At 38.8% G+C, this 26,386-nt stretch overlaps 1 protein-coding gene across 4 annotated transcripts in view; it reads left to right on the forward strand.

Moving 5' to 3' along the window:
• zbbx (zinc finger, B-box domain containing) overlaps positions 1-26,386 on the forward strand; it is a 105,338-nt gene that overhangs the window by 27,034 nt on the left and 51,918 nt on the right. For 3 of the 4 annotated variants that reach the window (XM_072572682.1, XM_072572685.1, XM_072572683.1), the window contains 5 exons: positions 565-660; positions 9,617-9,772; positions 14,422-14,617; positions 22,582-22,702; positions 24,482-24,588. In XM_072572682.1, the coding sequence (XP_072428783.1) occupies positions 565-660; positions 9,617-9,772; positions 14,422-14,617; positions 22,582-22,702; positions 24,482-24,588 (676 nt within the window). The remainder of the gene's footprint in view (positions 1-564; positions 661-9,616; positions 9,773-14,421; positions 14,618-22,581; positions 22,703-24,481; positions 24,589-26,386) is intronic. The other variant, XM_072572684.1, reaches the window with a different exon arrangement.

The following is a 26,386-nucleotide window of genomic DNA, read 5'->3' on the forward strand; positions in this document are numbered from 1 at the left end:
TTAATTAGTATTGTTTTGAACATTTTAAAAAATAGTGATTGTTATAAACATCTTTTAACCATCGTTTCCTTACTTGTTAGATTTTACAAATATTCTAATACTTCAGTAAGAATACTAATATTCTTTTACAGAATTCTAATGAATGCTTGGGATGTTATATTCTTATCGTGTTTTATATTTAGTTTTTCTCTCTGTTGTTTTCAAAAATAAATGTGCACTGAGGGTTGATTTACTGAAAATGCTGACAGGATGGACCCTTGCCTACTGCAAGTGTATATCATGAAATCACTGCCGTTTCCCACAATTTCTATCCATTTATTGTAATAGATAAAACATGTTGAGCATTGCCATAATTCCTGATATGTGCTCTTAGTGATTTAAGGATGTCTACTAGAACTTGATTTTGTAAAACAGGCCTAAAGCAATTCAGTTCCTATTTTGATTCTTGACTACATCTGACCTCGAGATAATTGTACATGTATTCACAGAGAGAGAGATGTAATTTTTAATCATTCGGCACTTCAGCTAGCCTCAACTTTTAAAATGTTTTTTCACTTTTTAAAGGTTTGTGTGGAGTGTGGAGAGGATTACTGTTCTAGCTGCTTTGCTAAATTCCATCAAAAGGGGGCACTGAAGCTTCACAGATTTTCTCCCTTTCAGGTACCACCAAACTCTTTTATTACATTTTCATAGCATTGTAACTTGGAGTCTTTAAAGCAATCTTAAATTTTTTTCCATTGTAAATTTTTTACCTGATTTTAAGACGTAGCTAACCATTCTGAAGTTGATAACATTTTTTAAAGGTACTGTTTTTGACATTCTACCTTCCAAAGGGAATTCACAAACTGGGATTATCATTGAACAATTCTGTGTTGGTTATAAACAAATGAAATGTCAGCAGTCAAACTTCTGGTTAAGCTTATCTTTGAGGTTATATTAAAGATTCTACTTTAATTCAGAGACATACCAACACACGTTGGCCCGACTTACACATTTTAAAAAAAGAAATAATGATTCTTATAAAGCTTTTTTAACAGAATCAATCATTTCTTTTGAAAGGCCTGATGAATTAGTTGAACTTTACATTGCAGTCAATAGAACAGGAAATCAAACATGTATATGATGGATAGCATATCTAATATCAACAGTTTTATGCTACTACTGAAAGTTAAAATTAGCCTGAGTGAGTCAAGGTCAAGTATGGTCTTTAGTTTAACTGTTTTTAAGAGGCTGATTGGACGAGGGCATGCAGTGTATCTCTGAGACTAAGTAAAATCATAATGCTGTAAGATATAGGAACTAAAGAAGGCCATTCAGCCCATCAAGTCTGCTCTGCCTTTCATGGCTGACCTGATAATCATAGACTCCACTTTCCTCTTTCTTCCCCATAACCTTTTATTCCTTGACTGATTAAAAATCTGGCTATCTCAGCCTTGAGTATACTTAGTAATCCTGTTTCAACAGCCCTCTGCAGTAAAGAATTCCATAGATTCAATACCCTCTGAGAACAACAATTTCTCTTCAACTCTGTCTTAAATGTGCAACCCATTATTCTGAGATTATGCTCTCTGGTCCTAGACTGTCCCACAAGGAAAAACAAATTTTTCCAAAGAAATCATGTGTTTCTTTAAATTCACCTCTCATTCTTCTATATTCTAATGAATACATGCCCAATCTACTCAACCCCTCCTCTTGAGACAGTCTCTCCATACCTGCTGTAAGCCTCTGAACTTGACTCCAATGCCAATATATCTTTTCTTAGATAAGGAGCCCACAACTGTTCATAGTATTTCAGCTGTGGTCTGATTTAGTATGTTGCCTAGTTTTAGCAAAACCTACCTTTTTTATATTGCATTCCCTTTGAAATGAATGCCAAATTACATTTCCCTTCCCTAGTGTTTTTGTGATTCATAGATGAAGATTCCAAAATCCCTCTGTTCCATATCTTTCTCCATTTCGATAATATTCAGCTCCTTTATTCATCCTGCCAAAACGCAGAACCTCACATTTCCACACATTATATTCCATCTGCCAAGTGTTTTTTGCCCATTTGCTTAACATATATGCTTTATGCGCCTATATACCTCTGCAGACTCTGTATCATCTTCACCATTTGTCTTCCAACCTATTTTTGTGTCATCACAAATCTGGCCATAATACATTCACCTTCCTCTTCTAAGTTATTAACTTATATTGTAAATAATTGTGATTCCTGCACTGATGTCTGTACTAGTAGGTACAAGTTGCAATGCTAAAAATATCCCTTCATCCCAACTTGCTTTTTTCTATTAATTAGCTAATCCTGTATCCATTCTAATATACTGCCTGCAGCAGCATGGACTCTTAAGTGGTCTAATATGTGGTACCTTATCAAATGCCTTCTGAAAATTCAAATTATATTACATGCACTCCTTCTTCCCCTTTATCATCCTGCTTGTTACCACTGCAAAGAATTCCAGTAAGTTTGTAAATTGTAAATGTTATTTTAAAAAGTGGAACATATATATTTAATATATTGATCTGATTGACAACTGTGTTTTGGATGACTTCTAGATTTATGGATGCAAAGGTGTGAAGACGAGCCTGGAGTGCGTGTGAAGATACATATGAGGGGCTGTGATAGGGTCAAAATCAGGTAATCTTTCCAAGGTGGAAATAGTGTGGTTGGCAGCAGATCTTAGGATCAAGTATGACACTAAGATTGCAAACAGACCGGCTTAATTTCAGACTGATGCCAGCATATTAGCAAAGGAATTGAGTTTATAGCATTACAAGTAAAGCATAATTTATATATCAAATCTGTTTTTCTTTAAAATTTCACATGTTTAAATGCATTACAGAAGATATTAAGAAATGCCAATATTTTCTCTCAGCTTGCTCTCCTGTCTCCATAGAGGCAGCAGTAAAGTTAGCATTAGATTTGTCTTAGTTTTTTGGAGCTGTTTTTGTGACAGTTTAGAAATAAGGCATAATGCTGCAACTGCTGAGAATCCTAAATAAAACAAAGCAGCTTCAGATGGATTTATACCTGACGTGTTAACTGATTAGCATTTTATTGACAGATACTACCTGGCCCTCAGGCTGTGCCCAGCACACTTTTTATGCTACTATGGCTTTTCTCTGCTGCATTTTTTTCCTTGCATTCTGCCTTTGTCAAGAGAAAAATCTGTCCCACTTTGCTGGAGTTACAATAATTGTCAGTAAATGAACCAACCATCAATATTTTTGCTCTGAGCAAAGTCAGACTGAATTCACATTTCTAAATATTCACTCCCTCCAATTTTATTTTGTAACTATTCAATTCAGAAAGCTTTGATTAAAGAATTTGGGAAGATAGAAATTTTCTTTGTGACACTCATTGTGGTTAACTAGCTACTGATTACCTAGAAACATTGAGATTAAGCCAATCTGTTTGCAGCATTAGTGTCATGTTTGATCTCGAAATGAGCTTCCACCCTCACGTTTGTGTCATTGCTTAGACCATCTATTTCCACCTCAATAAGATTACCCTGTTTTAGCTCCTCATTTATACCTTCATCTCTGTACCACTAGATGCAAGTTGCAACGCAATTCTGAATTCAACTATTCCAAAGCACTCCAGGCATGATTCTCAGATTGTGCCCTCTGTAAGCCTTGAGTCATCCAAAACTCGGTTGCCTGTTTCTTGCTTCCAAGTAAGTATTTTCCCTATCATGTTGGCTCACTGACTTACATTGGTCCAGGTCAAGCAATGTCTTGACTTTAAACTTCTCATCCTTGTTTTCAAATCCTCAACAGTCTTTCCCGTCTTTTTTTTGTAAGTTCCTGCAACCCCACAACCTTCTGAGATGGATCTCTCCCTCTAATTCCAGCCACTTAAGCAATCTTAATTTTAATTGCTCTACCATTGTTGACTGTCTCTTTGGTTACTGAGGACTCAATCTCTGAAGCTGCCTTCCTACACTTGCCACCTCAGTTAACTTAGTTTTCTCCTGAAAACACTCCTTAAAGCATATTACTTTGAGTAATATTTTGAGAATTTGATGTAATATGCTCATGATAAATTTTGCACCTCTGCTGTGCATTGGGGCATTTCACTATGATGAAGGTGCTATACAAATATAAGTTGTTGTATGCATTGCTGTTCTTTTGTGTGTTTCTGTAATTTCTTTCCTTAAATCTTGTTTGTCTGTATGCCTTTTCTTTGTTGGTCGTATGTTGTTACTCAAATTTTTATGCCAAACTGTGTTGTGTGAACACAGAAGGGCCTTCGAGGGACGTGTGACTTTTATTGTCATGCTAAGGTCCTTTTATTGTCATGCAGTGGATGGAAGTATGCTGATGTGTGACTTGGAGGGGAGAGAAACACTTTTGTATTGAGCTGGTAGACATGAGGGCTATTAATGCCTTGGATTGTGTTGTAGTTCTGTTTTGTGGTTGGGTCCGAAGGGTAATTTTGAGGTGAACTGATGAAATATAGGAAAAGGCAAACCTTTTTGAAGTTTAATGAAATTGAAGTGTATGATATAAGCTATTTAACAGTCCAACAAACTTTACTTCTTTAAGAAGGATCAGTACTCCCAAACATGATAAGTTTCACGTACTTTTGTCAAAAGAGTGTCACATCAAAAATGTTACAACACATACCAATATTCATTTTGGAAATGAAATGCTGTTCAAACAATATTTAGGGAACTTCAGGACCACATTTGGCTAATTGGGAAGCATAATTAGGTGTGACATTTCCAAATACTTAAAGTACTGTTCGTGGATTTACAGTTATTAGAGTGATTTAATTTAAAATTGATTTTAATCTAGTAATGATTTAGAAGATACTTAAGCAGGTTTTATTCTTGTATAGGTGGTCTCAGACTCTAATCAGCTGGCACCTGGAGAGATTAGTTAGATGATCATTTTAGGGGAAATTCAGTGCTTTTTTTTTTCTCTTATACCACTGCTGTTCATACTACTAATGACTCATTTCTGTCATTAATAGAAAACATCTGTACCAGTATAAAATGTGGGCATATTTTGTTGTCTATGACAAAATGCATGAAGTTTTTTTAACAAATGGGCTCAAAGGTGGAAGACAGAGGGTGATGATGGAGGGGTGCTTTTCAGATTGGAGGTCTGTGGAGTGGTGTGCCATAAGGATTGGTGCTGGGTCCACTGTTTTTTGACATTTATATAAATAATTTCGATGTGAACATAGGAGGTACAGTTAGTAAATTTGCAGATGACACCAAAAGTGGAGGTGTAGTGGACTGCAAAGAAGTTTGCAAAGGGATCTTGATCACATAGGACAGTGGGACAAGGAGTGGCAGATGGAGTTTAATTAAGATAAATGTGAGATGCTGCATTTTAGAAAGGCAAATCAGGGCAGGACCTGTACATTAATGGTAAGGTCTTGGGGAGTTTTATTAAACAAAGAGACCTTGGAGTACAGGCTCATAGTTCCTTGAAAAATAAGTCACAGGTAGATAGGATAGTGAAGAAGGCGTTTGGTAAGCTTTCCTTTATTGGTCACAGCAATGAGTATAGGAGTTGGGAGGTCATGTTGCAGCTGTATAAGGCATTGGTTAGGCCACTTTGGGAATACAGTGTGCAATACTGGGCTCCCTAATTTGGAATGATGTTATGAAACTTAAAAAGGTTCAAAAAAGATTTTACAAAGATGTTGCCAGGGTTGGAGGATTTGAGCTACAAGGGAAGGCTGAAAGGCTATGGTTATTTTCCCTGGAGTGTCAGAGGCTGACCTTTATAGAGGTTTATAAAATCAAGTGGGGCATGGATGGGCTAAATACACAAGGTATTTTCCCTTGGGTGGGGGAGTCCAGAACTAGAGGGCATAGGTTTAAGTTGAGAGGGGAAAGTTTTAACAGATACCTGAGGGACAACATTTTCATACAGAGGGTGGTGCGTGTGTGAAATAAATTGCCACAGGAAATGGTGGTTGTTGATACAATTACAACATTTAAAAGGCATCTGGAGGGATATGTGAAGAGGAAGGTTTTAGAGAGATGGCATGGATGAATTGGACCGATAGGCCTGTTTCCATGCTGTACATCTCTATGACTCTATGATTTTCATGCATAAAGTGTTAGTGAATAAGTTGCTACTTGTTTCCATCAGGCAATAGCAAAAGCATCATGTATTTTCAAATCAAGAAAGCCTATGTAAGCAGCTGGCTGCTAATAATGGTATCTTCTGCATTTGTTGTAACTAAAGTGTAGTAATTATTATACATGTACAGATTCAAATCTTGTATCAATGACTTATAAACATAGCATGCATTGTATAATTTGTGGTTACTTAATTAATATTTTATTTTTCATGCAAACACACCTCTTATCGGGGCATTGGTGAACATCAGAGAAACCTCAATCTTAAAATCTTCTCTGAAATTTTCTCCTGTTCTGTATTTCACTCAGTTTTTTTACTTATGTGTTGATTACAAATAAAACTGTTCAACTAATCTTCATTTGAGTTCAGGAAACACACCACCATACATTTCCATTGTTCTCAAACTGTACACTCAATGCATTTCTGATATGGCACTTTTGTCTTTACACACCAGGGTCAGGTTCATAGCACAGTTTGTGAGCTAGGCCGGAGCTATGTAGGAACAGACGTAGGTCAGTTAGAAGGATTGCCTCGGTTTTTCAACAAAATATCTAAGCTCTTACCTGCATTTAGAAGAATCCTAAACCTCACTTGGCACCCTTTCCTCAGGCTATGCCTCCCCTACCACCTCTATGCTCCCCATGTATCCTCATGTTGATGGAGGATGACATATGTATTTTCCTCTGATTCCATGCAATATTAATGAGAAAAAATACATTGCTTGAGAGGATAAAGTAAACTGTTCGCTATCTAAGGAAATTTTTCATATTATAGTTTTTGTGAAAAGAAATGCGTTCTGTCATGTGAAAACATTTTGCAATACTTTGTTATTCTTTCCAAATGAATTGAATACTCCTTTTGCTGAAACCCATTAATACTTGAAACCTGATGTATTTCCTCATCAAACTACCCAGAGATGATATTACAAATGTCTGGAGCAGGTGTTTCTTGAACCTGGGCCTCCTGACCATGGGATGGGGACACTATCACTGTGTCACAGAGTCCTCTAGCACATGAAATTAGGAAAGCATTCAGAATGACCGTAGCTGAGTAAACAAATACTGCTGTTTTGGACTTTAAGAAACTGCAGGTACCAATTGCACTTTCAAATCATACATTTTGTCAATCAATGTAAGGAAGCAGGTTATGTCAAAAACAGATATTTGTTTTACCAAAGTTTTGAAATCACAGCAGAAAGGTCTGACAGGGCATTTTGTAACATTTTCCACTGCATCATCCATTTCCACATTGGAAAAGCACTTTTACCAAAATGAACAATTGCAAGAAGCTAGCTAATTTAAGGTCAATTTACTTTTATAGGCTGGATCCCTATAATGAATAGCTGTATTAATGCAGATCTTTATTGCAATGCATCATTTAACAGTAACATTTCAAAGTAGGAAAACGCTAACTTTTTTGCATGGTCCAGAATTATGTCTTTTCATTTCCTTCACATATTCTCAAACCTGAAGTGCTTTTAGTAGGTTCCCAATACCCAGTACCACCAGATGAAATCCTGTGCAGGCAGAAATGTTTGTTGCCCATTTAAGATGGGGAAGCTGATCTTGTTGATAGGCAGGTGCATGTTTTGAATGCTATGTATTCCTCATCCACAAAATGCCAAAGGGAAATTGATGCAGAGACAGGAATGGGAAGGAAAAATGGATTTACTCCATAAAAAGTAAGTATGGCCATTCATGCATTAAAATATGCTCTTATACCTCGGTGAAAATTCAGTCCATTAATTCAATTGAAAATCCAATATTACTGCCAAAGACCATTAACTTTTACTACTAGGCACAACATGTATATCTAGCCCTAAATTCAACATTGTAATTTTTTTTTGAAAGAATGCTCCAAAAAGACCATGAGCATGCTATCAGCATTCAAGTATAGTCCCAAATTAATGGTGCAAAAGATGCCCACGGCCACCTGATTTCTATATTGATTCAACAACTTTGTAACTCAAACAAATTCTGTTCATACTCACCAGGGAAATAAGAAAAATAAATTGAGTAATTGTATCTTTCTGTTTTTTCATTTAGAAAGGGAAAGAAATGGAGCAGCATGCATAAGTGCTCCTCTTGAGTTTGGAATATGCATAGGTAGCTCACGTGGAGAAGAACATCACTGGCATTTTTTGTCCTGTTTCATTTTGTATACTATGTACTTCAGTGTTATATGGGCATATTAACAAAATAATTCACAGAATCAGAGTTGTAATGATGCAAAAGAAGGCAATTTCACCCATCATGTTTAGCTTGGTTGTCTGAGCATTGTGACTTGGAGCATTTTTCCTCTCTTTTCTCTCTAACCCTGTACATTTTTTAATTCAATTAAACATCCAATACCCTCTTGAATGCCTGAATTGAACCTGCCTCCACCACACTTCAAGGACCATAGTCCAGAGTCTGTCAGATTTACTTGCATTTTCCTTTTATAAACTATTTTAAATCTGTGCTTCTCATTGTTAATCTTTTAAGAGTAGGATCACCTTCTTCCTATCAACTCTGTACAGAACCCTCATCATTTTGGAAATTTTGCTCAATTCTCCTGTTGGTAGTTTTTCCTCTATCGAAATATTGTTACATCAATTTCCCTAAGATTACTATATTTTATAACCAAATGAATCTTGTCTGGTGACTATTTATTCATAATGAACTGAAATTTTCATTCCGTTATTGACTTTTCTTGATAAAGAAAGTCCAAATATTTTATTTTAATGATGTTTTTTCTGGTGTACATGGAGGAAGTCTTGTGACACAGTGGATAGTGTCTACTTCTGAGCAAGCAGTTCCAATTGCAGAGCTTGCTTGCTAAGGGAGATATGTCCATAACGTAGCCATATGTCGGTTGAGTATCAATTCTGTCTAATATACCCAGCGACAGGGAGTAAGTATGGGCGAGTCTCCTGATCACCCATGTTATGTAATGAAACTGGATTGTTTAATATTGGGGTCCATAACTGCAGGCTACAACATGTAAAACTATATGTTGCCACAGGAGCTAGTTGGCACAGCTAGCTGGATAGCTGAAGTGGATCTGATCGATGTAAACAGCATGGTATTTGATCATCATTTCTGCTGGGATAGCTCTGGTACTTGCCTCCTTGCCCTATGCATGGTGGAGGCAATGGTATTGTGGGTTAGACTTGTCTTTGGGGCAGAGAACTGAAGAAGTGATGAGCATGTGGAATGAAGCAAATGTTGCAGGGTACAGTGTAGCTGTTTATGTTATACTACCTGAAGTTATCTTTGGCCCAGAGTCACATTAACTTTCATGTAGATATTTTCAGTCACAAGATCTATTGTGTTGTTAGTTTTAGGTCATTTTGTTCTATTATGTTTGAAGATGTTTTTTGGAGAAGGTTTGGAATATTTATGAGGAATAACTGAATAACAAATGACTTAAAAACCCAGGAGGGAATGATGATCTAACATAGCCCTTATTAAGCAGCCTCTTTTTAAACATTTCTCTTATTCAATAATGTCACTGATTTTTATAATATTGACAGGCAGAGGAACATGCATCAAGCAATTCATTGCATTTAGTCAACCAATTTAAAAAACAAATTGAATCGGACCCACCTGTGAATACTAAGCAGTTTCTGAAGAAACATTTTTCATTAAGGAAGTCTTCATCTCAAATGGCCACTCAACAACATGCTGAAGTAAGTTTTTTGAATTTAAGACTTTATGAAGGAAGGGTCTCATTTTGATGCATACGTGCATGCCCTTTTACTTAGAGATTAGTTTTATATTGGAAGTGTGGTAGGATTACTGAAACGTGTCCTCTGCAAACCCTCCAGAAAAGCAGCATTGAATTTAAAAGCATTTTGTCAAATACTGAGTGCAAAAGTATCTTTATGAATTGTAGCCCATAGGTGACACCACTTGAAGTTCTCCTGTGATTAGTTCTGCTTCACAGAGATGGTTATGATGAGTTACGTGATCAAGGTTGCTTGTGGAAAGGTTTTGTGTTCAACATAGTTGAATATCTTTCGCATGCTGGGTACTGTGATTACAGATATGTCAAGTCATACTATGCAATTGCCTGATTAATGTAATTGCCCCTCAAGGGCCTTTCATTTTTTCACAAGTGGATCCCATGTATTCTGAAAAAACTCCATCCACTCTGTGTATGGTGGCAGCCATTTTGTATTTCCATTGCACATTTGCAATTTGGATGAGGATGGAAGACATCATAAGTAACTGTTTACAAAATGTGTCAAATGCTCAGCCAAAAAATCTTAATGTTCCTTTCCTCCTTGCATTACTGGTTGATCCCATTAGTTCTCAGCTTCAGTTTTTTTTTTATCTCTCAACGTTACCCCCAGAGCTTAGGGCCTACAGGTTAGTTATGCCAACTATTGTGATGCATTGTCCTTCAGTTGAAGCCAGATTGTAAGATGACACTCTCAACTTCCCAAGTAATCTGTACTTCGATTACACACCATCATCTCCCACCTTTGTATTGATTTGTTTCCTTTGCATCTCAACATGCTGCCTCCACACTCGATAGTTGACTTCCCCAACCTGACTGCTGCAGCAGTGGATCCTGATAACCTCCCTTGATATTAAATAAACAGATCTCCGGGAGTAACCACCGTGTGTGCCCTGACTGAATTGGAAATCCAGCCTGATTTGGTGAGCTACCAAATCCCTGACTGATCTCTGCACAACTCACTCACTGTCTTCCTATGAATTCTCAGACTGACTACAGTGGACCTGAAGGTCTGACCTTGGTCTAATCCCCAGACTGTAATGATGTAGGATCTATGACCCTGACCACCTCAAGCACCTGCTTGATCATGTCAAAGCCCTGGACTGGAATTTGGGTATGGCATGACAGCCAAACTGACAGTTAGTCCCCCAAAACTTTTAGACATGGCTGTTTGATTTAAGCTTGTGCAGTGTGTTTCCTGCATAAGGAGCTGGCGCATAGTACAAGCTTGACATTAACGGGCATGACACTATGCCAAAACCTTAACAGCCTCTTAAATGATCACTGCTGGTCACCATGAGCAGTCTGGCTTTGTGTGTGTGTGTGTGTGTGTGTGTGTGTGTGTGTGTGTGTGTGTGTGTGTGTGTGTGTGTGCGCGCGCTATAAGGCAAAGCAAGAAAGATGGACTCTGACCCTGTAAATTCTCAATGAGGCTACGATGTGCAAACAAGCCAGGCAAGGCAGACATGTCGTGAGTGTCCTTGTAAGTGCAAAATGGGTGACAGCAAGCTAAAAGCCCTGAGATTTACCTTGTTTCCACAATGAAATAGGTGCAAATTGTAAGGGAGGAGAAAGTTTAAAAATATAGTTATACTTAGAAATGAATGTTCTGGTCAAACATTTTGAAGTATACACGATAGCTCAGACAAGTATTTGTCATTCATAGGTTTTACCGTTTCTTTTCCCTGCTTCTGGGATGGCAGAAGCATTCCAATAATTTGTGTTGGTGTGCTCAGAAATGCAATCTCGAAGTGGTGGGTATACTGATGATGGGGTGAAGGTAGTTGCGAGTGTGAAGTCAACATCTTTGGATGAAAGATGCAGGTGGTTGCTGCTCATGAAATGTGTTCTGAGATATTGGGGAATGTTGCCCAAGGTGGAGGCCTGGAAAAGCAGACAACAAGCTGGGCCCATTGGGTATCTGCTCAGACGTTCACATCAGGAATTATCACTATCTAGTCTCTATAGAGACTAGACCGTGTCTATGAAAATAACAAACTATGTATAAATGTGGTGAGATTAGACAATAATGAGATATTGATATAAGCAAATAGGTAATTTAAAATAGTAGGAATTGGTTTACAACTTCTCCCTACAAGTCACCTGAAAGGTTGAAACATTTGTTACATTTTCAAAAGAAATCTGATGATGTTTTGCAAAATATAAAAAAATCTTTGAAGACTTCAATCAAATTCACTATCAATAAATTGTTTGAGTCTTCCCACATTTGGAGAATAAATTGCACATGAATCAGAATTGTTCCTGACATTCTTACGACTTGATTAAAATCTAGATGAATCATTTCAAAATATAACTCAAATCGTGTACTCTACGATTGACCTGTATGATGGGTGCAACATTAAATTGTAAAACTAAGTCCCTGCACTACGGGATTTTAAAAGAAGTAGTTCTCTTAGTATTTATTAATAATACAATATTTAGTATAATATACTATATCAATAAGATTTATTTATATATTTTCAATATCACAGGGTGCCCAGTTGGAATAGTATCTTAAAATAGGAAAGTGAGGCAGAAGTATTTTAGAAACAACTGCTGTAGTGCAATTAAAATTGCGATTTCTTGAGTGACCAGAATGAGAGGAGCATAAATTTGGTTCAGTATTGGAAAGCTAACGGTTGATGTGAAAACAAGGATGTCTCTTTTGACATTGAAGTGTTATGTAACTGGAGGTTAGAGTAAATTAAGAAGCGCAGGATAATGGAAAACAGATTGTGGGAAGTTGATCAGGAGTATATTGGAATGATCAGGCCTAAAGGTAATAAAAGGATGGATAAATGTTTTAACAAAAAATTATGTGAGGCAGGTATGAAGTCATGGAATTGAAAATAGGCAGTCATGGTGATGATTTGAACATGTTTTTGAAAACTTGCAACAGTCAAGTATGACAACCCTTTTGCTTTTCGGTCTGTATCCCTGTTTCTTTACTGTCTGCGTCAAAATTCTAGAACTCCCTTCCTCAGAATACGGCAAGTATACCTAGTCCACATAACTGCAACAGTTCATGAAAGTTCACCACCCTCTCTCAAGGGCTATTAGAAATGGGCAACGCCTTCATTCCATGAAATAATAATAACAATACTTGAATTGCCAATAGTTTAGATTAGCATCAGACAGGAGGAGGAGTGGCATGGTTGTTTCTAATGGTGGGGGTCATCTCTTATTGCCCTTGAACTGAATGATTTGATAGGTCGTTTCAGAGCACAGTTAAGAATCAATCACATTGTTGTACAGGCCAGAGCAGATAAGGATGACAGATGTCTTTCCCAAAAGGACATTAATGAACTAGATGGGTATTTATGATAATTAGCAATGGTTTCATGATTGCCATTACGCTAGCTTTTTAATTCCTTTTTTTATTATCGAATTGGAATTTCAGTACTTGCTGCAGTGAACATTATGGCTTTCAGATTTTGCATTACTAGCCCAGTGACATTACTTCTACTCATTACTCTCCATTGCAGGTGATTCACTTGTTACAATTAGATAGGTCAGAATACTGGAGAGACAAAATTAGGAGTACATTTTCTGATGCTCTATTAAGTGGTGCAGCAATGTACGAGTCACAAAGTTAGACCTTCAGCTTCTTGCCTGACTGCTATTTTGTTATTGCTGTCAAACAGTACAATTATTATCTTAATATTAAAGTATACTAAGAATTCCCATGACAGATTTTTAAAAGTTGATAGATCCATTTATATTTTTGTTTGGAAAGCAGATCTTGTTATCAAGTCTCGGTATGAATTTCAGCCTGAACATTTTTTGTTTAGCTATTTGAACATTATTAATTAAGGTTTCATTTTATTAAAGGGGCAACTTGGGCTTTGCCATTTGCAAGCTGAGCTTCAGACATACTCTAGGACAATTTATAACTGTGAAGATATTGGTAGTCTTAATCTTTTATGCCATAGAGTTCTTCTAGGAAATTGTGGATGCCATCAATCACTTCACTTTCTATAACTGCTTAAAACTTAACAAAAGATATCATGTTTGCCCTTCGTAACATCTTCATAAATTCCAAATAAACAGCTTCCAGCAACTTGCAAAGTTGTTATGATCCCAGTTGATCGTAATATTTGACAAGTCAGATCTCAGAGTGAAATTTGATTTAATGTATAATTTTTATTATTGAAACTATGCGTCACTAATAAAACACAAACATCCATTATAATCCCCATTAAAGAGATGCATAATTCATCCATTTGATGTAAACCATCCAGATTCTGATATAATTGATTCAAAAAATTTTAACTACCCTACCTGTTTGGATTTTCAAATAATTATGAAATGTTCTAAGTCTCAAGTGATAGACCATCATAAGCTAAAAGTAGGAAATTGAAGCTGACAAAGCTTTAACATCTAAGTTTGCATTTTTTTTCTAAATTGCAAATGTTTATGTAATGCTACATGCCTGTTGCACAAATATTAGGAGGCTCCTGTGTTACAGTGGGAATTTCTGAGCCAAGAATCATAACATCTCTGAACAGGTCGATTAAAAGTATCGATAAGTTTGACAGTTTGGAATAAGTTCAGTATTAAAACATATAATATTTTATAATTTCTCATATTCTTTAGGTTCTTAACATAGAGCAAGAAGATGGTGAGTCAACGATTTGTGAGCAAAGCATCAGAGCAGACCATTTGAACAGTAACTCATTACTAAATGGCACCTTTGATGAAGAACAGTCTTTGCAATCTTTCCAAGAAGCACTAAAAGAATGGAAGGAGAGAAAACCTAGTGAAGCACATTGGTCACCCAAAATGTTTTCAGGTAGAAATGATCATGGCACTTCTATTTTAAGAACTCTACCAATTTACAGAAAACAACTTTAAATGTGATTTATCAACTAAGTAAATCACAATTTTGTGTCAATTATTGAAAAGTGAAAGAGTTGTTAAATTTGTCAAATTGTCATGATATTAACCTGAAATATGGACAAGAAAATAACTTTTGAAATGAATGAGGTTGAGAACTTTATTATGCCACTGTCAACAAAAGATTTGCATTCATACCTCTTGCATGCAGGGAATTATATAATTTTCTTCCCCTGTTTTTCTCTCTCCCTCTCACTTGCTTTCTCTCTCACCTCAGTCCTATCATATCAGTGTGGCTGTTTCTCCCCTGTAAGTGTGTTAACTGAAATTTGACTGGATCAATAGGTCTTGCATGAACATTCAAAACTGGATGGAGAGGGCTTTTTCAGAATCAATTCAGTGGTGATCAAGAAACACTGTTCTGATGATCCAGCAGAATCTAGACTGATTTTGTGCAAGTAAATTGTTTATTCATTGGGCACGTTGGCTTTATTTTCAAGTCTGACTGTGGTGAAAACAAGGTTACCAACTCTGATATTCAACTGACCTCAGGCCTTGAAAGTCAGCAAATGCAAACATTGTCCCAGAAGACATGATTCCTGTCGTAAAGCCGAGGTTGCAGACAGCAACACTGCCAGACGCGGTACGAGGCATCCCACAAGGGAGCTGCCAATCTGGTGAAGCTGGAGAACAAGGATCTGTGCATGCTAAACATCTGAAGCAGTATGAAATCGACAAAGAAAAGCAATCCCATAACTAATTATTCAGATCAAGGTTCTCCCACTTCCAGTTGTGAATGATGGTGATCAATAAATATTTCACCAAAGCGGGGAGGAGAAGGCTTCAAACGCATTTACATCCCAAATGTTGGGGAGGCTGAATATGTTGGGCATGGGTGAAGCATAAATGTGCTTGAATTGGTTGAGCAGTTGTTTCTGAGTTGTTTATCTCATATAACTCAAAATAAAAACAATATAAATGATAATTACAAGATTGTGAGCACTAAATACCATACATATTTGCATGTAAGTCACTTTTTTAGAAGAATGTTTTGGACCAAAAATCAGCTGGGGGTCCACTTTTACTTGGGTGATGTTTTTGAGAGGTTGCCCAAATGAAATCCGAACATTACTACAATGGGCTAAAGTTGCAAAACAATAACACTAAAGAATTACTTTTTAACTCATTCATAAAGTAATGCGTTAAAAATATTGAATAAATAAATACAAAACTTAAATGCATAACTGTTGCAAGCATTTAGGTACCAGTATAAGTCTACACAGTATTGCTTGTTGTGGTTTATTATTGCCTGGGGTTATATTTTACTCAGGAAACAGAAGAATTGTTCAAAACTCCATAAACATTTAATTTTTGTAATATTATAAGTAACATGGATTTAATAATACTATCCTGATCTTATCCTCTCTGTCATGTCTCTGTTTTATGTACAGAACTGTGCCTTCTCCTCCATGCTTAATACCGTTATAGAACAGATGCTAAATAAAATGTTAGATGCTCCCTCAGGATAAGTTATGTCTCATTTTGTTCACCCCAAATAAAAGTAGAACCTAGCAAATACATAATTTGAGGAGCAGTGTCAGCAAAATCATGCCATTGGAAAAGCTGTATCTTGATGACACTGCCTTTACTTGTATAGGCCTCTAACTATAAACAGTTATGAACATTTTCTTTCTGCAAGACTATAAACATTGCTTTTGGAGCATATATTATCAGTTGTTGATTGGTAATAGAACCTTCACTGATTATCATGGCAGGTCAGTGACTTTGTCATACGATTAATTGCAAAACAGTCCTTTACAGCAGAAACGGTGCAGAAAGACCAGTACATTATACTTAGTAAGCCACCATATAGCTGTTCACTCCTTTTAGTACTTGAACTTAATAATTTTATGTAACACCATGTGCATTCTAAATTTTAAATGTGAATGCCAGATTTGAGAAGCCAAACAAAGCCATGGAGATTATTGTAAATTGTTGAGGTGGTGATACTTAAAGGAAGATTTTTAGGTATTGGCTTAAATGTGCAAATAGAATGACAACAGAATTTGTAGTAAAATGGAAGACTCACTTCTTTCACAGTGACAAATCTGTCAGTGGTTTGTTGATACTTTAGAATGCCCTGTACAGAACCTGGCAGAAATCATTCTCTATGAAATACCAATAATTTGAAATAATCCATATCGCAGAAGCATACTTTCGTCCTTGAAGTGACAGATGTTATCATGAAATGCCCAGGAGCAGGGATTATGGAAATGTTACATGATTAAAGCTGCGCACTACCTTTCTGAGCTGATGGTGGTATTTGGAAGCTGTCAGTTGTCATAGACGTTGATGCTGTTGTCTAAACTGTGTAAAAGTAAGGAAAAATCTCTGTTTCTACCCTTTTTATTTAGATTTAACAGCGTTTACTATTAGAAATTAAAATGGTGTAAATTTGTCTGATCTTATTAATAACTTATGATAACAATAGATTTTTAACATCATAACCTGATTCAACCCAGTAAACAACCATTCAACCTATTGTGTGCTATTTGTTGACTAAGAAATTCAATTACTCCCACAAACCAAGATGAAAAACACAAGAATTTGAAATTTGCATCTTTATAAATTACTGTCTTCAAATTTTAGTAGAAGTGCAACAAACACATAATGGGTGAGACTTTGCTTGAGCAGATTATCTCCTGGTATAATCAAAAGAGTGGTGCTGGAAAAGCACAGCATGTCAGGCAGCATCTGAAGAACAGGAAAATTGACATTTCAGGCAAAAGCCTTTTATCAGGAATACTCTTAATAATGAAACTTCTTCCTGCACCCTTCAGCTCAAAAATGTTTTTTGCCAGCAGTGTGAACTGGTAATGTGTTGAGGGAAACAAGACATCTGGGATCAGTGGGGTACCTTCTCAACTGAAGAGATTTAACAGTTGAGAAGGAATCAGGGAAGAGTGAGGAGGATGAATGTGGATGATACAAAGGATACAAATCAAAAACAAAAAGGAAGGAAAGGAAAGAGAGATTGGCAAAAAAAAAAGTAAAAGTTGAAAATGTGTTGCTGGAAAAGCGCAGCAGGTCAGGCAGCATCCAAGGAGCAGGAGAATCGACGTTTCAGGCATGAGCCCTTCTTCAGGAATCAGGATTCCTGAAGAAGGGCTTATGCCCGAAACGTCGATTCTCCTGTTCCTTAGATGCTGCCTGACCTGCTGCGCTTTTCCAGCAACACATTTTCAGCTCTGATCTCCAGCATCTGCAGTCCTCACTTTCTCCCCCCAAAAAAGTAAAAGAAAGGTGGGGAAAAAAACCAACAAATTCTGCAACAACAATTCAGTACCTAACTTAACCAGATTGATCAGCTGTGTTAGGACATCTCTGGAGGGGGTGGCACTTGAACCTGGGCTTTCTGGCTCAGAGGTGGGAAAACTACCACTGTGTCAGAAGAGCCCTACTCAACATTTTTAATGAGAGATTTATTGGCAGTAATTAACAATTATCACATTGAAGAATTTTATAGTTAGCTATTGGACATAACATTCTTTAGCAAATTTTCATGGACAATTATTATGTGAAATTGCAGAAACTTTATAAAAAATACAGTTTAAGTGAGAGATCCAATTGTAGTGAAACTAATGTGCAGTTATGCTGATTCACAACTTACTCGGTGTTGTTTCCTTCCCACATCAGTTTAATGAATTATCTCTTTAGTTTAAATTACTTGATTATTACTTTAAAAAAACAAATCAGAGTATTGTTATCATTAATTTGACCTGCTATGAAGAAAATGTTCACAGAAATTGTCTTATTTAGCAAAAAAGCACCACAACTGGATTCAGGTGATACTGGTAAATTGCATGTTGTCAATTTATGACAGCTAGTGCGCCTCTGCATGTAGATGGTGACATTCCATCTTCACATGCTGCAGTGATAGCTTTACGTTGAGCCTCCTCCCAGTTGGTGTCACCTGATGATCCATTTCTTCCACTGGGTGTGCAACTTCAATTATGACACGCAGCACCTGTTTACAGACTGTGGGAGTCTTAAGGATACCTCTTTCTTTCACTAGGACTTGATCAATATCTGGAATGTGGTTTACTTGCACCAGATCTTCCCACCATCAAGAATAGTGACAGTTGCAGAGAGCTCCTCCATCTTCACCGTAGGTTCAAGTTGCTGCCAGAAAGGTCACCTATGGCCACAGGGGTGACCAGAGTCTGAGACACGCTGAGAGGCTAAGGCCTGGCCTGGATGTTGCCACAGAAATTGGTGAGCAGATTGATGAGGCACGTCCAGCTTGTAGCCAAAGCTATCTGTTGCCTGCAAAAAGCTCATATCCCCACATACTGCACCGGTTAGATAGTGCTGAATTGTGCAGTTGCCTGCTGTCTGCATGTAGCCCTGAAAGAGCTTCCCTCAGGAGTTTAAACCACCTCGTGCAAATGTAAAAGCCTCCTCATATCCATCTGCATTCTTAACCTTTTGATTTACAGTATGGTGGAGTCTGTGGACAGTGTGCATGTTTGTGATGAGTGGATACGTCCCATTTTTAGTTATTTAAAAAAAAACCTTTTGTTTATTTTTGTTGTGCTTCAGCCTGACGCTCCTTATATTGGGGTTCCCGGTGTGGTGGGAGGTGGACATGTTGGAGGGATTCCTCATGGATGCCTTATTTCTCCAGCCAGTTTAATTTTTGTTCGGTGCCGTTCCCCTCTCCTTATTTTTTCCTCACTTTGTTGTTGCATTGCCTGTGATGGACTGTGCTTGGAAATTTTTCTTTTTAATTAGAAACATTGGTAATTTAGTGGCAGGGGAGAAAACGTATTCAGAGCTGTGTAATAGTATTTTTGGATAATAAAATGAGCTTGAGAGGGCTGTTGTGACACAATAGTGATATCCCTACTTCTGAGCCAGAAAGCTGGGTTCAAATCCTAACTGCTCCACAGGTGTATAACACCATCTCCTGAATGGGTTCATTAGAGGGTATCTGTACTGAGACTTGAATGCAGTTAGAGCTTGGTCTTTCTCTACATTGAACTATTGCCATAGACACGCATTCAGTATCTTAGGCAACTCAATGGTCAGGGTCTGATTTCAGTTCTTCCTGACTCCTAATCTCATTCAAGTGATTTTGATTCATGTGCTTTCATGAAGGTTTTGTATTCAATAATTTGTGTGGAGTTACATTTGAAGGATTCTGAACACCTGCATTATCTTAAGAGGTGCAATAAATGATATTAGAACTTTTTTTAAGGAGGCATTTTTTGGCAGTCACAAGTCTTGTGATTACGGCTTGCTTGCTAGAGATTATCTGTCTGGATATATGACTCGATATGTGTGTCTCTGGACAAGCACAGCACTTCAGGCAGCATCTGAGGAGTAGGAGAGTTGACATTTCTGGCATAAGTCCCTCATCAGGAATTTGGTGGGGGGGGGGAGGTGAAGGGGAGTGGGGTAGGTGGAGCGGGTTGCAAGGGGGCTGAAAACTTAATAGGAGGGTGGGGTGGGGCTGGGGGGCAGGTAGCTGGAAAGGCGATAGGTGGATGCAAATGGGGGGTGATTGTGATTGGTCGGTGGGGAGGGTGGAGCGGATAGGTGGGAAGGAAGATGGACATGTTGGACAGGTCAAGAAGGCGCTGGGTGTGGAGTGTGTGTTGGTGGGGAGCATGGGCCTAACAAGGGAGTCGCAGAGGGAAAGGTCTCTGTGGTATACTGATGGGGGTGGGGAGGGAAATATATTTCTGGTGGTAGGGTCTGATTGGAGGTGGCAGAGAAGGTGGAGGATAGTACACTGTATCTGGAGATTAGTGGGGTGGAAGGTGAGGGCTGGGGGTTCTATCCTTATTGCAGTTGGAAGGATGGGGTTCAAGGGCAGAGGTGCGAGAAGTGGAGGAAATGCGCTGGAGGACATTGTTGATCACGTGGAAGGGAAATTGCAGTCCTTGAAGTAGGAGGGCATCTGGGATGTCCTGCAGTGGAATTGCTCCTCCTGGAAGCAGATGAGGCAGAGGAATTGGGAGTAAGGGATTGTGTTTTTCAGGAGTGTGGGTGGGATTAGGTGTAGTCCAGGTAGCTGTGGGAATTGGTGGGTTTGAAGCAGATGTCCATGTTGCATTGGTTGCTAAAAATTGAGACAAAAAGGCCCAGAAAGTGGAGGGAGGTGTCTGAGATGGTCAGGTGAACTTGAGGTCAGGGTGGAAGGTATTCGTGAAGTTGATGAACTGTTCAACCTCTGACTGGTGCTGATACAATCATCAACATAGCTGAGAAAGTGGTGGGGGTTGGCGCTGGTGTAACTGCAGAAGATGGACTGTTCCACGTATCCTATGAAGAAGCAGGCATAGCTGGGGCCATGTGGGTGCCCTTTGTTTTGAAATAAGTCGAAGGATTCAAAGAAAAATGTTGAGGGTGAGAGCCAGTTCTGCAATTGAATGAGTGTGTCGGTGGAGGGGTACTGGCTGGGTTGGCGGGATAGAAAGAAAATGATGGCTTGGAGGCCTTCGCCACATCAGATGGACATGCATAGGAAAGATAAGATGGTGAGGGCCAGCAAAACGAAAATCATGAAAGAGGTGGATGGCATGGGTTTGTTCTGAATGTCTGCGGGGAGTTCCTGGACCAAGGGGACAGGACGGTGTCGAGACATAAGGAGATAAATTCAGTGGGGCAAGAGCAGCGGACATAATACATCAACTGGGGCAGTCAGGTTTGTGGATTTGGGTAAGAGGTAGAAGTAGATGGGTGCGGCATTCTGGAACAATGATGTTTGAGGCTGTGAATGGGAGATCTCCTGAGGTGATGAGGTTGTGGATGGACTGGGAGATGATGGTTTAGTGATGGGAGGTGATGTTGTGGTCGGGCGGGTGGGGGGGGGGGGAGAGGAGGGGGGAACAGTAGGAGGAGCTGTCTGTGAGTTGGTACCTGGCTTCAGCGATGTTGCGGTTGCGGCAAACTACCACTGTGCATATTACTGTCAAGTTCCAATTTCTACAATGGTTATTATTTGGAATAATTGGGGAGAAGTCTTCTGACAGAAGGAAGCTTCTCAGCTCTTTGTTCCTGTTTCTGGGAAATAAACCTAGTCACGGATCCAGTGTGGTACCTGGAATCCTGGTTCAGCCTTTGAAAGAGATTGTTAATGTTTCCTGAATGACTGCAAAAGTCATCAGTGACAACATGATGTGTTCAACATGTATCTTTGTACACCAGAATATCAAACAGATATCTAATCTTATCCATTTACCTTAAAGAACAATTGTAATTTTTATTTTATCTCTGCAGAAGAAAATTTGTTTCTTTTTCTTCCTTTCCATTTACCATTTGTTAATGTGCGTTTTGGATTATTTAAAAAGGTAAACATTCATTTTTTTCATCTGACAGACTGAGTGTTAAACAGTTTTGTAGCATGTGGAATAAGTTTTTTCTTGTAATAATCAATAATTTTGTATCTGTTAAAATAAAAACTTGGTTAGATCTTTTTATTTCAAGTCTAATGCAGTCATATTTGAAACCCAGCATAACAATTACTTTTAATTTGGGACTTGTGAGATAAGAAAAATGTAGTGCACTCCTCCTATTCTGGTCATAGTAGTGAGAATTTTGAGTTTCAGTAAGTTGAATAATTCCAGAGGAACATGACCTTTCTGTGTTAGCTTTTGCTCGATAGCACTCAAAATAGGGATTCCAGCTCATTTTAGCTCTTCCTTAATGAAAGGATATGGACTCCCTTCTGGTACCTGTACAAATTGAGCTGCAATCATGCTATATGCCACATAGGCTGAAACCTGTAGCCATCATGGACTGTATAACTCTATTACTTGCTGTGTAAATCCACTGAGCCTGGGCATAGCTCATGCTGTCTGTTCGTAAACATTCCCATAAACTAAATGATTACTTTGTGCCTATTTCTGTCAGTTTCCACAGGGACATCACATGTTCAAGACAATCTGCAAAGTCCAAAACCACCAGTTGAAATTCATTTTAAAGAACACAACATGAGCTACTTGGAGAAACTCCTGCTGAAAAAGTACAGAAGGTGTCGTCAGTTTGTTCAGCTTGATTTTGCAGTTCTCTACCATTTGGAAAAAAAAAGAATAAAAGTATAATTACCTAACTGTCAGATTGACTAAAAAGGTTAATAATGTCAAAAAAGTGATAGTTTAGGATCAGGCGATCTGGAGCAGCACTTGGTCCTAATTGATGCACTAATGTGTTGTGGTTTAAGTAAAAATAGAATGTTCAAACAAAGCACTTGACAAATATTCCATCAGAAATTTTAATTGGTGAATATACATTAAGTTGAAATGTAATAATATTAAACAGTTAATTTTAAACATTTCTTGTTTTTAAGTTTTGTTCAGGTCAAAATGCAAAATTAGCTATTGGGTGAACACACTTATCTGGAAAATTTAAGTAAAAATTTGGAAGAAAGGTATTTTAAATCTACTACTTAACAACCCAAATGGCCTCCTTCAAAGACGGCAATTTTCCCTCCGATGTGGTCGATGATTCTCTCCACCGCATCTCCTCCACTTCCCGCACCTCCGCCCTTGAACCCCGCCCCTCCAATCGCCACCAGGACAGAACCCCACTGGTCCTCACCTTCCACCCCACCAACCTCTGGATATATCGTATCATTCTCCGTCATTTCCGCCACCTCCAAACAGACCCCACCACCAGGGATGTATTCCCCTCCCCACCCCTATCAGCATTCCAGAGAGACCATTCCCTCCACGGCTCCCTCTTCAGGTCCACGCCCCCCACCAACCCAACTTCCACTCCCGGCACCTTCCCCTGCAACCGCAAGAAGTGCAAAACTTGCGCCCACACCTCCCCTCCCTTCCCCCCCCACCTCCGTCTGAGGCCCCAATGGATCCTTCCATATCCATCGCAAATTCACCTGCACTTCCACACACATCATTTACTATATCTGTTGCACCCAATGTGGTCTCCTCTATATTGGGGAGATAGGCCGCCTACTTGCGGAACATTTCAGGGAACACCTCTAGGACACCCGCACCAACCAACCAAAGCGTCCCGTGGCTGAACACTTTAACTCTCCCTCCCACTCCGCCAAGGACATGCAGGTCCTTGGCCTCCTCCATCGCCAGACCCTGGCCACATGATGCCTGGAGGAAGAGTGCCTCATCTTCCGCCTAGGAACCCTCCAACCACACGGGATGAATGTAGATTTCTCCAGCTTCCTCATTTCCCCTCCCCCCACCTTTTCTCAGTCCCAACCCCCGGATTCAGCACCGCCCTCTTGACCTGCAATCTTCTTCCTGACCTCTCGGCCCCCAACCCCCTCTCTGACCTATCGCCATCGCCCTCACCCTCACCTCCTTCCACCTATTGTATTCCCAGTGCCCCTCCCCCAAATCCCCTCCCCCCTACTTTTTATCTCAGCCCACCTGGCACACCAGCATCATTCCTGAAGAAGGACTTATGCCTGAAAAGTCGATTCTCCTGCTCCTCGGATGCTGCCTGGCCTGCTGTGTTTTTCCAGCATCGCATTTTTCAATTTTAAATTCAGTGTAGAGTTGGAATATGGATTCATTTTTAAGAGATATTTCTGATTTAAATGGGTTTGTGAGATTCTGCTGAAGTTGTTTGCAAAATGTGGTGTTCGGTGTACTTGCTTTCTAATTGATCAGTTAAGAAACCCATGAATCATATTTAAACGATAATATCAAGCTTTTGACATTCTGGTGGTTTCCAGTTTATCTGATTACTGGGTTTGTTTCCTGAGCTTGAATATTTGTTTTGTAGATTTTGAAAAGAATAATAACTTGGAACAAAATGCTTTGTCTTTTAGAATTCCATTGGAATCTTTTCAGATTTCCTGTAGGAATGACTTAAGTTCCTTGTCTTCATCTCGTGAAGAAGAGAATGACCAGAAAGATGAAGAGCTCCTACTAACAGGTTAGTTTTATCAAAATGTTTCACAACTGGTGGTGAAACACTTCAAATATCATAGAATTTACAGTAGACCTGCCATAAATTGTATTTACCAACATTGTAATTCACGTCTTGCGAAATATGAAACCACTAGTTCTTTACTCAGTATTTTTAGGAGTTGTATAACTTTCTGTATGACATGATAAATTTTGTAATAATCAGTTTGGTACCTTCACCACTGTTTTCTTATGAGTTTGAACTACATACAATTTCCAAAACACTGTCCTTGTCTAATCAGCGCACATTTCTTTGGTGGGGAGAATGTGGACAATAGTGGTGATTTCAGAAAAGCAAAATTCTTTGCTTTTGTTGATGGAGATCTGAAATAAACCCAGTGCTGAAAATCTCAGGTGTGGCAGCACGTATGGAGAGAGAAACAGAGTTGATGTTTTGAGTCTAATTACTCTTCAGAGTACAGTGATTTCATTCCTGATGTTTAGTGCCACACTCTAGAATGGGTCCGGCCTGTTTTCTCGACTCCCCCAGCCAAATTTCCAGCTTCTCCAGGGTATTATTTTATATATTTATCTTTGCTTCCTTGTCAACCATCTAAGGTTTTAACAGAAGCTGCTATGGGAACGTTCGTTGGTTTTTTCAAAATCTCCTTGATTCCAGACCAGTCTCTGTACATTGGAAAGTAACAAATGTTTAGAAAGAAAGGAGAGTAAATAGGCAAGGTCTTTTCCCCAGGGTGGGGGAGTCCAACACTGGAGAGCACAGGTTTAAGGTGAAAGGAAAAAGATTTGAAAAGATCCTAAGAGACAACATTTTCATGCAGAAGGTAATGTGTGCATGGAATGAGCTGTCAGATGAAGTGGTGGAGGCTGGTACAATTACAACATTTAAAAAGCATCTGAATGGACGACTTAGACCAAAGGGTCTCTTTCCATGAAGTTTAAGAAGGGCGGTAAGGACAAGCCAGGGAACTATAGACCGGTGAACTTGACCTCAGTGGTGGGCACGTTGTTGGAGGGAATCCTGAGCAACAGGATGTATATGTATTTGGAAAGGCAAGGACTGATTAGGGATATTAAACATGGCTTTGTGCATGGGAAACCATGGCTCACAAACTTGATTGAGATTTTTGAAGAAGTAACAAAGAGGGTTAATGAGGGCACAACGGTAGATGTGATCTATATCGACTTCAGGAAGGCGTTCGACAAGGTTCCCCATGGGAGACTGATTAGCAAGGTTAGATCTCATGGAATACAGGGAGAACTAGCCATTTGGATACAGAACTGGCTTAAAGGTAGAAGACAGGGTGGTGGAGGGGGGTTGTTTTTCAGACTGGAGGCGTGTGAACAGTGGAGTGCCGCAAGGATCAGTGCTGGGTCCTCTACTTTTTGTCATTTACATAAATGATTTGGATGTGAGCATAAGAGGTACAGTTAGTAAGTTTGCAGATGATACCAAAATTGGAGGTGTAGTGGACAGCGAAGAGGGTTACCTCAGATTACAACAGGATCTGGACCAGATGGGCCAATGGGCTGAAAAATGGCTGATGGAGTTTAATTCAGATAAATTCGAGGTGCTGCATTTTGGGAAAGCAAATCTTAGCAGGACTTATACACTTAATGGTAAGGTCCTAGGGAGTGTTGCTGAACAAAGAGACCTTGGAGTGCAGGTTCATAGCTCCTTGAAAGTGGAGTCGCAGGTAGATAAGATAGTGAAGAAGGCATTTGTTATGCTTTCCTTTATTGGTCCGAGTATTGAGTACAGGAGTTGGGAGGTCATGTTGTGGCTGTACAGGACATTGGTTAGG

This window comes from Chiloscyllium punctatum, chromosome 6 (assembly GCF_047496795.1).
Source record: "Chiloscyllium punctatum isolate Juve2018m chromosome 6, sChiPun1.3, whole genome shotgun sequence".
NCBI classification, from domain to species: domain Eukaryota; kingdom Metazoa; phylum Chordata; class Chondrichthyes; order Orectolobiformes; family Hemiscylliidae; genus Chiloscyllium; species Chiloscyllium punctatum.